The sequence below is a fragment of the Carcharhinus amblyrhynchos genome, chromosome 8, assembly GCF_965287045.1.
Source record: "Carcharhinus amblyrhynchos chromosome 8, sCarAmb.v2.hapA, whole genome shotgun sequence".
In the NCBI taxonomy this organism is placed as follows: Eukaryota; Metazoa; Chordata; class Chondrichthyes; order Carcharhiniformes; family Carcharhinidae; genus Carcharhinus; species Carcharhinus amblyrhynchos.
The window spans coordinates 100476199-100492770 of record NC_137331.1 but is presented as its reverse complement, the minus strand read 5'-3'; the positions used below and the strand labels follow the sequence as shown (position 1 = coordinate 100492770).

General features: G+C 39.0%; 1 protein-coding gene across 6 annotated transcripts in view; it reads right to left on the bottom strand.

Annotated features, from left to right (window-relative positions):
• Positions 1 to 12506, bottom strand: part of khdrbs3 (KH domain containing, RNA binding, signal transduction associated 3) — a 183150-nt gene extending 170644 nt beyond the window's left edge. For all 6 annotated transcript variants that reach the window (XR_013887736.1, XR_013887735.1, XM_080194580.1 and 3 more), the window contains exon 1: positions 12106 to 12506. Coding sequence is in view for 4 of the 6 variants with exons in the window: in XM_080194580.1 (XP_080050706.1) it covers positions 12106 to 12196 (91 nt within the window). In the remaining 2 variants the exon portion in view is untranslated. The remainder of the gene's footprint in view (positions 1 to 12105) is intronic.
• Positions 12507 to 16572: the final 4066 nt, after the last annotated feature.

Below are 16572 nucleotides of genomic sequence, written 5' to 3'. Positions count from 1 at the left end.
ATTACACATGACAGGACTATTTTAGTACAGAAACCTCTCCTCTTTGAGCAATGCCAATGGTGGATCAACAAACATATCAAATAATCCACAGGCTGATTTCTGGGTCATGGTTCTAAAGTTTGGTTGCTAAGATAGAGTTATGCTGAATTCATTTTACTCCGTTAAAGACAAGTATGCCTCGATTTTATTTTGGTAAATGAGCAAAAAGGCTTTAGGTGAATTACATTAGGAATTGAGTTCAGGAAAAGAGCCATAAATTTATTTTCTAAACAAAAGACTGCATAACAACTATTTATATGATGAATTAGATTCATCAACTCAAATTATTTCCACCATTTAAACCCATAGTGAAGAGATTAACCACTAGCCACATGTAGCTAATTGAGCATCAAGATGTGGCTAATTGCATATTTGATTGGACTGAATAACAGACACAGTCACAGGACATTTGATCTCAAGACTGACATTTCCACAATATACACATGTACTTTAAACACTTTCCTCCATTTTGCTACAAGAATAATGGGTGTGAATGTTGGGTGTGCTTGATCTGTTAACTGATAAAATGGCATTTAATATGTGTAAGAATTTTGGACTTCATAAGGGAAACACTGGCAATTTTGGAGAGAGTATCCAACTAGCTCAAAAAACTGCTGCAGATTAACGGACAAAAGAAAAAGCAACAAATAACAAGCAACTCCACCAAAACATTTCATGGAAGGGGGCAAGCAGTATGCAGGAGTGGCACAGTGGTTAGCACTGTTGCATCACAACACCATGGACCAGGGTCCGATTCCAACCGTGGGTGATTATCTGTACGACTTTGTATATTCTCTCGGCGTCTGGATGGGTTTCCTCAGGGTGCTCTGGTTTCCTCCCACAATCCAAAGATGTACAATTAGGTGGAATGACCATGTTAAATTTCCCCCTAATGCCCAAGATGTGTAGATTAGGTGGATTAGTCAAGCTAAATGCATGGGGTTATGGGGATAGGGTAGAAGGGTGGACCTGGGAAAGATGCTCTTTCGAAGAGTCAGTGGGGATTAGATGGGCTCATTGGCCTCCTTCCACACCGTAACTGAATAAAAGAGAGTTCTGGGTGGAAAGTACAGACACGTCAGGCACATCTTGGGTCAGCTATAGCTTTCAACAATCACACTGGTGATGTTCAAGTGTTGTTAGATCAAAAACTTTGAAGTTACATTAAGATGCGCTGTGTCTGAAATTCATGCCAAAATTCTAAACTTTATTCAGAAAAGTTACAAAAGATTTCACACTGAATAGATATTTAAATAAATCTACACAAGATCTATGTTTAAAAAAGATGTTTTCTACTAGCAGTTGTACATGTAGCTAAAAAAGGTACGACATAGCCATGCTTGTGGCTAGTCAACAACTCCTACCGAACAACGCTGTCATAGCACTGAAAGATCGTGTCAGATGTATTTGTAAGGCCAAAAATTGAAAATGTACAGCTGAAGTGCATGCAAAAGAAAAACTCACATGCTCATTAAGTTTTACTGAAGCCATAACAGGAAGTTCAACAAAAACTTCTAAGTAGTAATCTCACAGGAAAGTAACTCATTTTATTTAAGATTACAATTCCATAAATAAACGCTTCCCTTTATAAATGTTTATTATAATTAGAATCAAGCTAAGGCACCTGTACAAGCTCCAACCATTCTTACTGATGTGGTGACAAATGGAATACTGAAATAACACATCCATTCAAAATTATATCACAGTAACATAGAAGTCAAGAGGTTATATCTTTGGCAAGCTGCTGAAGTTCTTGTTGGCTTCTAGTGAAGTACATTGACCTGATGTCATCACGTGTTTGAGACAGGCAGCTCATAGCTCTCCCACAGAAGATTGTCCTTAAACACCCAAAATTAATATAATTGTATCCATTTAAATAAGCTTGACATAGACACATGTGCCAAACTGACATAGCTAAGCTAAATTTAATTTTATACTGCGGCTGCAGTATGTGTACTTGCAGGTTACGCAAGAGAAACATCAAGATTACTGCGGGTATTAAATTAATTCTCATTTATAGGGCAGAGACCTTTCAACATGGTGCAAATTTGAAGGCCATTGATTCTTAACAATCACAATCTACAGGATCCCTCAACATTTAAGCAGCATTCAGATGAGCACTTGAAGTGCCATAGCATACTTGGCTATGGACAAACTGCTGGAAAACGGAATTAGAACAGTTGGTGCATGGTGTCTGCACAGACACAATGGGCTGAAGGTCGTCTTTCTGTGCTGTAAAATTCTATAACTCTAAGTCTCAAACTTTCAGTGCGCTCTTACGTTAACCGATACAACGTCAGCTGCGCTGGATACTTTATATAATAGCACTCTGAACCAGGTACTAAACAATTATGAACCACAACTTGCTGCTTCATTCAGTCATACAGTTATAGTTTTAAGTTCAATGATTTCAACTGCATTTTACTTTCTCATCCCCATATTATATTTCATTCACTCAGCAGTCAGTTAGCACATCCCAAGAAAATTCTATAAGAATTTATCCCTTGCTAAAGGTATAAGAGATTTCATGGCAGAATGCCTTTTCATGCAAATTAAGTGTTTTTAAATCACCACACTAGTCGCATTTTAACTGTAAATCAGTATTTGAAGCTAGTTGTGCAGTGACGTTTGGAGAAAAAAAAATACAAAATTCACTCAGCCGTGCTCTATGTCTTGTTATGTGGTCAGGTTGAGCTTATCATAAAGCAAATAATTATCCAGTAAACCTGAATACATTTAACCACAATAGCAGCGTGAGAGCAGCCATAAAGCTGCTAAAGCTGGTCAGATAATCAATAACATGCATTAAGAATGAGACATTTCTATACTGGTGACAATAGAATGTGCACAAAATGAGCTTTTTTAAAATGGGTCAGGCACAGCATACTTCAACCCCAATAAAATCCTACCAGATTAACAAACACCAATGTTCACATTAACAGTTTTATTCAGAGGCTCTTGGAAATTCCAATTTTATTCAAGGCAGAAATTGATAGATTTTTAGATAAAGAGAGCATCAACGCATTTGGGGATACTGAAGAAAAATAGTCAAGGTAGAAGATCAGTTATGATCTGGTCAAACAGCACAGTAGGTTTGAATGGCAAAAGCGCCTATTCCTATATTTCCTTCCCATGAACCCTTGTTTTAATATCATCCAAATTTCACCAAACTGAGCTTAGGAGGTGCATTAATTTAACATTCTTACTTTCCGCTCTGGGACTGGGATTGAAATCCTGGCGGAAATAAAAGCCTCCTCTCACAACTGGCAAGACATCCTAATTAAAATGTGTTTGTGAATTCTCAACCTAGTTCCCAGTTGGCACAAACTGTCACCAACTGCTCAGAATTTGGAAGTTTTAAGCAGGGAAACAGTTTGTGGATGAAGTGGAAAAGTTCACACTTTTAAAAAAATCTTCATAGAATAAAATGGTACACACAACATTAATAAAACTGAATATTAAAACAATTGTAATGATCACTGTTAACAAAACGCAGCACAAGATTATTCCTGTTAGAGCTGTGATGTAATGATCACTGTCAACATGCAACACAGCACAGGATTATTTATTCCTGTTAGAGCTCTGAAAACACTACACAGCATTAAATGCACAGCCCACAATCAAATGAGGCAGGAGATTCCACATGTTGCAACTTGAATAAAAGATCAATTGACCATCTGTGATTTATGATCTTCCTGCATATCTTAATGGTAAGGGATTATTAATGTGAGCTTGGCCATTTACCCTGAACATGAGTACTGGCAGTCATCCAAATTTAACTCCTGGCCCAGACTGGGTGCTGAGTTGACTTGGCAACAGCAGGAAACCCTAAAAGGAGTTATCAAAAGCCCATACCTGTGAAAGCTGCACTTTCATCCATGTTAAGGTTTCTTGTTGCAGCAGAGGTTTTACTTGAATACTTAAGGCAGAAAGTAAGTGCTGAAGTTGAAAAAAGACACTCCCTGCTATTTTAAAAAACTGAAGTAGAGAAACTGAATGCCAATAATCAAAGTTTAGCAGTCAAAGGGCATTGTAATTAAAAACAAACTTGCGCATGCCACATACAATAATACATTAAGAAACTGCATATTATTTATTTCATCGTATGCTCTGACAGCTGCCATGCACATGCTAGATTCCAGAGGTTTTTTGGAGAATAGCAACATGCAACTTTAATGTAATGGAACACTGCAAGGTGTTTCAGTTACATTATAAAAGAAAATGAGACAAAGCCACATAAGCCAGATGACAAAGACTCTTAAAGTAGGAAAGGTAGAAGGGTATAAGGAGGGGATTTGAGTTGAATCCCAAGCAACTAAAGGCACTGTCACAAAAGGTGAAACAATTAAGGCTAGAATTAAAATGGTTATGCAGCCAGAAGATATTATAGAGGTGGCAAGGAGCAAAGCCACAAAAGGAATTTGAAAACGAGGATGAAAATTTTTAAGTCAAGGTATTGCTTGACCAAGAGCTAATACGAGTCAATGAGCAGAGTGGTACAAAGGAGAATGGGACATGCTACAAGTTAAAACACAGGCAGCTGAATAGTGGATAATCTCAAGTTTATGAAGAGTAGAACATGGCAGAAGAGCCAGAAATAGTCAAATCTGAAGGTAATGAAGGCATGAATGGGGGTTTCAACAGCAGATGAGCTGAGACAGTGGCAAAGCCAGGTGATGCTAGTGAGGTTGAAATAGGCAGTTTTCATGATGGGGAAACAAAGTGAAAATAAACACCAGGGTTTTATTTTTTAAAAAATACATTTTCATTGACGCAGTTTATCAACCTGTCAATGAGGGAGCTTGTTCATAATCCTAATAAAAAGTTTAATTCAGAAAGAAAAAAGTATACTCTACATATTTCCAAATCTTTGGTATGATAAGGTGATACTGTAAAGGGCAAGACAAGTCATGGCAAAATAAAAACTCTACCCTACCCCCTACTGTAAAATCTGTCAAAGTACAGCTGTGCAGAAAACAAAAAAACTAACAGCCATTCTAAACAAAGCCAACCCAATAGTAGCATACTTTATTGACAATTACAGAGTTGTAGGATGAGATGGTGAACAAAATTCCTAGTCACAAAGAACTTTATTTAGCAATTATTTGCCAAGCACTGGGTATCAGTGCATGTGCCCACGTGAACATGAAACCCATGTTGCCTATTACTTTTGATTCATCTTGAGAAAATGCCTTTATAAAGCAAATGATAGCAGAAATATTTTTGAAGGATGCAAATAAAAAAAAGTTGAATACAAGACTTAAAGCTTTATTCTTAAATTAAGCACAGCAATGTTTCATACTAAAAAAACAATGCAAACCACAAGCGAAACTAAATGAAAGATGTCAATTTTAAATACAATTCAAACATATACGGACCATATGTACAATAATTACATTGCACAATCAGCTTGCTCCCGATCTTGTGGGCAAGAGACTTGAAAAATGTCTATCTTCGCACACTGTGAAATAGCTACAGCATTTAGAATCTTTCAAAATGCTGATACCATAGAAAATGAAATTCAAACTATTTACACAAGGGTACCTGTGGGCGGCACGGTGGCACAGTGATCAGCACTGCTGCATCACAGCGCCAGGGATCCAGGTTCAATTCCAACCTCAGGTCACTGTCTGTGCAGAGTTTGCGCATTCTCCCTGTATCTACGTGGGTTTTCTCCGGTGCACCAGTTTTCTTCCATAATCCAAAGATTTGCAGGTTAGGTTGACTGGCCATGCTAAATTGACCCTAGTGTTAGGGGGATTAGCAGGGTAGATGCTTGGGGTTGCGGGAATGGGGTCTGGGTGGAATTGTGGTCGGTACAGACTCAATGAGCCAAATGGCCTCTTTCTGTACTGTCGGGATTCTATGACATAGGCTTTATTTATTTGCAGCACAAGCAACTTTTGTCATCCATTTTTGCTAAACTGGCTTTGATCGACTCAAACTAGGCTTGATAGATAATGGCCAAATTAGAAACAAACTTCACATCTGAAATATCCAGTAAAATTTTAAATAAGGAAATTTTCCTGCCCCAGCACTCAACATTCTTTAAGTACAAAAAATATCTAACTAGAAGGATAATAAATGTTAAATGAGTGGTTGAATGGCAGAAGACTATATTCCTGAAACAACACAATTACTTCCAGAATTAGCTGAAAACTTCTAGTGCCTCAGCTGCTTAGATCTGTCACAAAGCACAGCACTCACTAAACTGAAGTCATTCTGCATGACTTATCTACTTCCCATCAGAAGAATCATCTTTTCAAGAGTCTCTGGTCATTACACCAATGACAACATTATAATGGCTTGGTTACCTTTACAGTTACATTGAACATTCCATCAGATTTTACGGTGGAATTGGGAACAGGAAACTCTTCAACCATTTCAATGTAAAATCAAACACACTGGAATTTCCATTATATCTATTATTAGCCAGGTGGTAACAATCCCTGAGCCATCATCACTGTGCTTGTTAACGAATAGAAGATTTTACTACAAATTAATGCAGATTCTCAATAAAGGATCACTTGCATTTCATAATCCACTAAACAAGGTAATGAATATTCCTGTGAGTGGAATTGAATGCTAGAATAGGGATTTGAGCTAATTAAAGCACTTGCTGAAAGGTCCTACAGTATGTTCATTATCATATATTGAATAGTTATTAAGGTCTAAAAGAGGATCCTTAAAGTAATACTCAATTGGATTTTCAAATTTAATTGTGCTCATTCCATATTGGTAGTCATTTTGCGAAGTTCACCATCTGAATCTTCACCATTGCTGCTAAAACTGATTTTGCAAGTATGTCATGTGTGAATTGTATTCATTGCATCTCACCCAAATTTGAACATTCAAAATGACTTTGCGCTGATGTTCTTCAAAACAAATACATAGCTTTTAAATATGTCAAAAGTCTTTTGCCAAAAGTGAAAAAACAAAAAATAATTGATTGGTATATTTGGAAAATAATACGATCCCCTAAGTGAACAATAACTTTTAAAAGGAAATCCAAACTTCCAATAAACTGAAAAGATCACATAACTTGAAATCTTGTAAAGATTTTTGCCGTAGCAGACTAAAAACATTGAATAAATATTAGAGTACAAATTGTCTACTGAAATAAACAGCATGAAAATGTCCCTCATTTAACTTTACAATGATTGAAAAACCTGATCCATTGTTATGCTTTACTCTGTTCCTTATGTACACATTTCATTATCCTAAGCATTATTCTTAGCTCCTTTATAACCATAAGAACATAAAAAATAGGAGCAGGAGTAGGCCATCTAGCCCTTTGAGCCCGCCCCACCATTCAACAAGATCATGGCTGATCTGAAGTGGATCAGTTCCACTTTCCCGCTGTCTCCCCATAACCCTTAATTCCCTTATCAGAAACCTATCTACCCGTGACTTAAATATATTCAGCGAGGTAGCCTCTACCGCTTCAATGGGCAGAAAATTCCAGAGGCTCACCATCCTTTGAGTGAAGAAGTTCCTCAACACCGACCTAAACTGCCCCCCGGTCTCCCCCCCTATTTTGAGACTATCCTTTTTTTAGTTCTGTTATCCTTTCCAAGCCGGAAGACACTAGTAACATCTGCTGCACGAACTGACTTTCATAATGAGGAGTGGATTGGAGATTCCTTCCAGCCAAAGCTAGGCAAATCTTCCAACGTGTTTAGTCTCTTCAATCCAAGTATGAGCTCCCATCTACTTTCTGCATTGTGATCAATATGGATTTGCTGCCCAAATGTCGCTGCTACTTCTCTCCCAGACTGATTATGTGTGGTGAGGTCCAGTGATTTTTTTTTCAGGAAATCTGCAATGCCATCCTACAATTTCCTATATACTCTTCCTTTCTCAAAGTCATTCTCTATGACAATGTAATTTAAAAAAGGACCTTATAGCCAGGTAGAAATGCTAATTAGATGTCCCCAGGAATCTCCAACTTCATTTTATCTTAAATAGTCAGTTTAAAACAGTCATTTACAAAACCTGACATTCCAAGCACATCCTTGGAGACTGACACTTAATCTACTGTCAGCACAGTATAGTCTGTGGTCATTGTTTACATGTGACTATTTGGCAACCTTCTTCCCACCGAAATTACCTGAGCCACCTTTTAACCTTCAAGAACAAAACCACACAGTCTCATTGTCAGATGAATTTGGAGCAGTTCACATGATCCCCTTCATTCCATTTTACCCCAAATTAGAGAGAGTTACAAAATAATTTTTAACAAAATAATTTCAAAATATATTCAGGGCAGGAAAATAAAGTTCAATGAAATTAGAAAACTCTACACAGTGCACTGACTTTATTAGGATGAATGCAGTCACTCCTAATTCAAAAGTCCAAGCAATTTTTTTCTCAACACAAGATCCCTTTCCCCAAGCCACCAAATGTTCAAATAAAAGAGCAAAGGAAAATTTAATTTTAAATTCTAAGCACAAATTTGAACAAAATACTACAACATCTAGGTTGACTTTAAAAAAAAATCATCCTGTAAACCAAAAACGTGAACAATATTCCATTCCTTTGCTTTTTTTTTAAAACAGAAGCGTGCACCGAGTCATTTGGAGCTGTCACGCTACTACTAGTGAGATCATTCCAATAAAATGAGGTTTAAAGGAGCATTACAATCCAGTCAACAGGCTGATCAACTCATCTATATGCATAATCTAAAAGTATGACATATTCTATTTCATAAATTGTAAGCACTTATCTTAAATTATGTCAAAACAGCATAAATCCAAGCACAGAATTTTCAAGGCAAAATTCCTGCCCTGACATCACAGATTTCTTGATTCATTCATACTTATCAACATCTGTTTTGCACAATGAGTTTCAGAGAGTTGAACAAGTACTTTGCGTTTTAATCAAATTTCCATCTCTTCCAAAGATTATACAGAATGCATCCAGCAGGAGCATGAAACGAACATAACAGATTCCACAGCCTTCTGAAAATTTGGGGATCAGTATAACAAGTTCACAAAACAAACTGTGAACCTTCTATATTATTAAAGACACATATCCACCAATGCTTACAAAATGTCACAAGCTACACATGAAAGTAGATCATTTGGTGTTTAATGGTATCAATTTCAGGTCAGTTCTATAAACAATAGACAACTTCTGCACAGTCAGAACACTGAAATTTTAAATGCAAAATAATCAGACTGATCAAATTTTTATTTTCCCTATGAAGTGGCTACCAATCTTGGATTTCAGTTGCAGCCAGAAGGCTATTCAAACATAATTAATATGCATACTTTTAAAAAAGTAAGTGTTACTTTATGGAACCAAAAGAGTGAGTATTTCATTTTATTCTTTCCAAATGCTGCAAGCATTTGAAACAGATAGCTGATCTGATAAAATGCTTCGGGTGACTACAGATGTACTTTCTGAACATTACAACTTCCTTGAACTACCTGTCTACTTTCCATTTTTTAAATGACTGATTATATATCTTATTTTATCCCACAGCTGTCAAATCTAGATTTGTTCAAAGTATATTAGAAAAACAATATGGTGGTATACGGAATTAAATACCCTTTATACCACTAAATCCAAGCACATCATTCTTCACACAAATAACAACACTGAAAATTACTTAAACATCTCTTTAATTATAAAATAATTTTCCAATAGTATCTGAAGAAACTGAACTAGTTTCAAGTTTGACTCAACTAAGTTTCATCTGTATTACAAAGAAGCAGCCTTGATACCAACAATAATGCCCGAATAAGCAAGCATTTATGCCTCCAGAGACAAACTATTGATTTCTCCCTACACGACTGAAAGCGAAGTGCTTGCAAAAAGAAAATATATATAGGTGTATTTCATTAAATGCTTCATGTTATTTACCATGGCTAATTCACCTAACATAAACATTGATGGGTCTAAGCGGAAGTTAGCATGGTCAATCTACCCCAACCTGCCCATCTTTGGACTGTGGGAGGAAACCTGAGCAGCCAAAGGAAACACAAACACAAGCAGAACATACAAACTCGTCCCTGGCGCTGCCAACCACTGTGCCACTATGTCATGGGGCGGCAAGAAAAATGCCCATTTTACATGCCAAGTCTGCAGCCAAAAATCTAGATGTCCTGATAATCTCAGTTGCTTCTCTGTGCTGCCTCTGCTCTGAAATCTACCTCACAATGTTGAATTAGGTAATTTTACAGCACCAGCAGCTTCACACCAACATTTTTCTCAAGCGTTGTTGCTAATGTTGAATGTCAAGCAAATGTTAACACCCCTTTCCTCCCAGTAAAGCTGTCAATTGTGCAATCTGAATCTAACCAAGTCTGCAGGGGATTTATAGTTCCACCAAGAACTTGCAGGATACCAATCATGTAAGAATTCAAATACAGTCATTCAACATTACACAGTGTGCCTATAAATTTACAGCCAAAAATACATATAAAAATGTTCAATAGATAGCTTCCAAAGTTAAACAATTGCCACCCCAATAGGGTTATTTGATAAAAATCTTGTTCTAATTAGATGCAAACTTAGATATGCTTTAATTTCCATTGGTTAATAGCAGTTCACCTCTTCAATAATGAAATCCAGGCAAATTCGAAAAGGTATTGAAGAGTGGATGCATAAATTACTGAAGTCTTAGCACATCCATGTTAATTCTGCATCTAATTAAAATGAGACTTGATCAAATAAGAAATATCACTATCCCTCAGCCCACTGGAGATATTAATTTTGCCTCAGGTTTTGCCTCACCTAGGAGGTAAACATTTTGGTATTTATATTCAAGTTAATCCATCTTTCAGGATATCTCCAAAAGTATCCCTTGAAGTAATCGAAGAACACTAACCATCTTCTAACATCAAACCAAAAATAACGCATTTAATTTTGTCTTTCTCGACAAAGGATCCAGTTTATATCCGCGTGGTTCCTTGCTGGCGAACAAAAGGTTTTAACGAGGTTTGGCATTTCTTCAGTTCGAACAGGGGAATTTAACCGAAGGTGCATTATATATTAAAAAAAGGCCTTTTAGATATACGCGGAACTCCTTAACCAGATCCTACAACTCACTTTATTTCACGTTAAATGGGATTATTTATATATTTGCACACATCTTAAAGGATATGTTAAGACAAGAGAAGAAAGTTATTTAATTCCCTCACACTTCGTCCTTTTCATTCTTCCCTCTTCTCTACTTCAGAATCAAAACACTACATGTAAATATACAATAATCGGCTGGAAAATGATTCAACGGGGGTACATTAAACCCTCAGACACGGCCGGAACAAAAAACAATAGCAACTGAGTGATTTAAAACCGACTCTTTCGAGGGACGAACATGATTTCACAATGCCTACTGTCTTGCACCCCGCAAAGCTACAGAGAAAAGCCCAATCCTGGGGTTTACTTGAACGAAACTAATTACTGATTTTTTCCTGATATAATTTGGTATGGGGGGGGGGGTGAGAGAACTAAAAAAAAACAAATAAGTCAGACACATGTCCCCCTTGGGTGATAAGAAATGTTTGGATGCTCAAGAGTGTTAACGCACTGACAAGTGCAAAAGAGAAAAATCTCACTTCAAAAAGGTTTATTAAGGACAGTCTTTAAAAAAATGCTATTCGCAGGGTAACTTCTAATTTATTTCACATTGAGGTATTGTTTATATATTTACACATACATTTTAAAAGGACATTTTAAGACAAGAGAAGTTATTTAATTCCCTCACTTCATCCTTTGCATTCTTCCTAAAAATGTATTAATTTGAATCGCCAAGAAGTCCTAAAAATAGATAAATCTGGACCAGCAAGAACTCTAAAAAAATATATATAAATCTGAATCACCAAGAAGTCCTAAAAATAGATAATTTCGGATCGCCAAGAACAAATCGGGGAGAGAAAGGGGAAAACCAAATTCCAGTCAAATCAGATCTTCAGTTTTTGTTTTGGGGCAAAAAAGAACAGGTGCCTTCCTGAACATTTCCTAATGTGTCGGCTGCGAATTGGGTTCCCTCCCTCCCTCCCTCCAAGAAGAAGAATTAAAAAGTTTTATCCCATGTAAAGGGTAAGGTGCTCCTTGTACCTGCTGTCACCAGCCTGGTGGCGTGGACGAAGGAAGGATCCAGACTGTCCTTCTCGGCCATCAGCTCGGGCAAGTACTTGTTATCGTCCATCCTGCAAGCAAGGGGGCGATCCGGATCAGATCTGTCTTTTATGTCGCTTTCTTTGTTTTTTTTTCCAAATAAAATAACAAATTATTTTAATAACTAAAAAAAATCAGCAGAAAGAAAATGTCCGACTCTGCCAGCGGGATTACCCTGTTCGGTATATTTAATTATTTTTTTGGGGGAAAAATAATATAACGCAGATGATTTTTTTTCCAAACGAGAGTTTAAAAAGATCCAATGTGTCGTTTTTCCTCTTCCCTCTCTCCTTTTCTTTCTCCCTCTCTCTGTCTCCCCTTCCTCCGCTTCAGGCGACAACGCAGGTTATAAAGGGAGAGAGAGAAATCAAAAATAACCGTCCGCTGCCGCCCCTCCCTCCGTCCCGCCCCCCTGCCCTGCCCGCCCACCATTCGTTGCCTCCCACGTCGCTCAAAGGCCAGACTTGCCCCGATTGGACCCAGCCCTCGCTCGGTTGGCTCCGCCCTCCCTCCTCCTCCCCGGCCCCCGCTGCCCCGCCCCGCAACCAGGCATCGCTCCCCAGCAGACGGGCTTTCTTTGTGGCGGCAAGCCCTTCCTCACCCGCCCCGCCCCCTCGCCCGTCAGTCATCCATGTAGCCCCTCCCCCCTCTAACTCCCGCGCCATTCGCCCGTCAGTCACCCATCTGGCCCCACCCCCTTCTGATGTAAGATACCAGCTGGCCACACCCCCGTCGGCCAATCAGTCATCTAACCCCGCCCTCAGCTCCCTCTCATGTCAATCATCTATTTAGCCCCGCCCCCGAACTCTCCCGTTCCCTCCGCCGCTCCCGTTTTGCGTCGCACCGCACTCACTTCGAACAACCACCCTCCGCGGCGTAAAATAGCTCCTCAAGCTGCAAAGCCACTTCTTTTGTTTCTGATCAGAATCTTATGTCTGAAAATAGTTTCGCATGCACCTCGTGCAGTTCTTCCTCGTCTTTTTCGGCGCCTTCAAACACTATTGAACGTTTTATTTGTGTCGGAGCAATGAGTCAGTGCAATGTATTGTGAAGTGTTTTTTTTGATTTCGCAACAAGTGCACAACCGGTGATTTAATTGAGCCCAACCTAAAATAAACCCGAATTGATGGGTCCCTAACAGTTTAGGATAGAAATAGACAATGCGAGCTGCAGGTTGACTGGGAGAAGTATTTCAGTGTTTTGCTAAGTTTCTTTTTGGGAAGTGGCAATACTGCCTCCCTGTGGTTTAATTTTGTCTGCATCTTTCCCCTTCTACTTTTTTCATTTATTGATATGTAAGTTTTTACTTCAGTGATTATGGGAGGAATCTTTTCTTTTGTATCACTTTTTTGGCAAAACTAATAAAGGCATGGAAAATAAAGATTTACATTCCTTATATCGTTCAGGACATCCCAAAGAGCTTTGCATCCAAAGAAGTTCTTTTAAATGTCTTCACCGGTGTGAATTAGGAAAAAGGGACAACCAGTTCACACACAGCATGCTCCCACATCGCAGCAATGTGATAATGACCAGACAATCAGATTTTTTAATTAAAATTTAAATTTGACAAAGGGTCATCTGGATTTGAGACCTTAGTTTTTTTTTCCTTACAGATGCTGCCAGATCTGCTGAGATTTTCCAGCATTTTCTGTTTTGGATTTTTTAATTATCTCAACTGTGGGACAAATATTGGCCAGGACAACGGGTAACTCCCACCCTTCCTTGAAATATAGCCATAGGGTCATTTCCATCAACTTGAGAATGTAGAGAGGTCTCAGTTTAAACGTCTCTGAGAGATTTTTTAAACAGTTTATTAGTGTCAGAAGGAGGTTTACATTAACACTGTAATGACATTACTGTGAAAATCCCCCAGTCACCATACTCTACCATCTGTTTGGGAGTATACTGAGGGAGAATTTAGCACGGCCAATGTACCTAATTAGCCCTCTTTCGGACTGTGGGGGGAAACAAGAGCACCAGGAGGAAACCCATGCAGACACAAGGAAACTGTCCAAACTCCACACAGCGACCAAAGCCAGGAATCAAACCCATGTATCTGGCTGTGAGGCAGCAGTGCTAACTACTAAGTATTCCAGTTTTCTAATGGAATGAAATGCTAGTTTTATTTCCAGCTTTTTTCCTCTCCTCTGCAGAATTTTTTGATCTGATTTTGATTTATTACTGTCACTTGTATCGGGAAACAGTGAAAAGTATTATCTTTTGTGCATTATATGGACAAAACATACATTTCATAGAGTACATAGGGGAGAAGGAAAGGAAAGGGTGCCGAATGTAGTTTTACAGTCATAGCTAGAGTGTAGAGAAAGATTGGCTTAATATAAGATAGATCTATCCAAAAGTCTGAAGGCAGCAGGGAAGAAACTGTTCTTGAGTTGGTTGGATCGTGATCTCACACTTTTGTATCTTTTTCCCGACAGAAGAAGGTGGAAGAGAAAATGTCCGGGGTGTATGGGGTCCTTGATGATGCTGGCTGCTTTCCGGAGGCAATAGGAAGCGTAGACAGAGTCAGCCGTCGGAATTGTACCACCCAACTTGCCATGGAATCAGAGCAGGCGAGGGACGGACAATGGAAGTGTCCATTCACCTCGGGTGGGATTTTCCAATCTGGCTCAAGTGAATCCATAAAATCCCACCCAATGTGTCAAGTTTTATTCTACCATTTCAGCTGCAGAGTAGCCATACTTCAATGTCAATGAGCTGTTGGACTATAAGAGGCATCACAGTATAAGAAATAGGAGCAGGAGTAGGCCATCTGGCCCTTCGAGCCTGCCCCGCCATTCAATAAGATCATGGCTGATCTGTCGTGGCTCAGTTCCACTTTCCCGCCCTCTCCCCATAACCCTTAATCCCCTCTCTTATCAAAAACCCATCAACCCGCTTCTTAAAAATATTTAGCGAGGCAGCCTCCACCACTTCAACGGGCAGAGAATTCCAGAGATTCACCACCCTTTGAGTGAAGAAGTTCCTCCTCAACTCCGTTCTGAACCGCCCCCCCTTTATCTTGAGGCTGTGCCCCCTAGTCCTACTGTCTTTTTTGAGCGGGAAGAGTCTTTCCACCTCTATCCTATCCATCCCATTCATCATCTTATACGTCTCAATGAGATCTCCCCTCATTCTTCTAAACTCTAACGAGTACAAGCCTAGTTTATTCAGCCTCTCCTCATAGCTCAACCCCCTCAACTCCGGTATCAGCCTAGTAAACCTCCTCTGCACTCCCTCCAAGGCCAAAATATCCTTGCGCAGGTGCGGCGCCCAAAACTGCACACAGTACTCCAGTATTGTTTGATGGAACTTGATATTTGGACATGCACACTCTCCATTCACGTCCACTTTGCTAAATGTTAGCATCATAAGGAAAACTGTCTGATTTGTTTTTCTCATTTGATGCCTGGTACAGGGTTACTGAGATAAGTGCTGTAGCTCTGCACAAGCCAAGAGGTTCAGGGTTTTGATTTGCAAATAAACAATTATGATTTTTTTAAAAATCTGAACACTGTCTGATGTAAGATGGCAGCACCTTGATTATACAGTCGTAATGGTTTACAGCATGGAAACAGTATTCGGCCCAACTTGTCATTGTGCCCAGTTTTTAACACTAAGCTAGTCCCAATTACCTACATTTGACCCATATCCCTTGACACCCATCTTACCCATGTAACTGTCAAAATGCTTTTTAAAAGACAAAATTGTACCCGCCTCTACTACCACCTCTGACAGCTTGTTCCAGACATTCGCCACCCCCTGTGTGAAAAAATTACCTCTCTGGACACTTTTGTATCTCTCCCCTCTCACCTTAAACCTATGCCCTCTAGTTTTAGGCTCCCTTATCTTTGGGAAAATATGTTGTCTATCTACTTTATCTATGCCACTCATTATTTTATAGACCTCTATAAGATCACCCTTAAGCCTCCTATGCTCCAGGGGAAAAAGTCCCAATCTATCCAGCCTCTCCTTATAACTCAAACGATCAAGTCCCGGTAGTGTCCTAGTAAATCCTTTCTGCACTCAAACTAGTTTAATAATATCCTTTCTATAATAGGGTGACCAGAACTGAACACAGTATTTCAGTTAGTCCGGTTGCCTCTGTGTTCTAAGGTTGGGGGAAGAAAGACATTCAGAGTTGCCACTCCTGCTTAGTTTTCCTGACGCTGATTGCTGTCCAATAATCCTGCTGCAATGTGGACATGTCCCGAAATTAAATTGGGCTCAGCTGTGAGATCAATGGGCTGGAAAGTCGATCCATCTGTTCCCCAATGCCAGCCAACCCTTCTATCATTGTTGGGTAGAGCCAAAGCCTACTTTACCACCAACCCGGCAAGAATATTGGAAAGTCAAACTCTCATTGTCCGGGCTCATTTTAAGAATGACAATTTAGGGTAAGTTTTC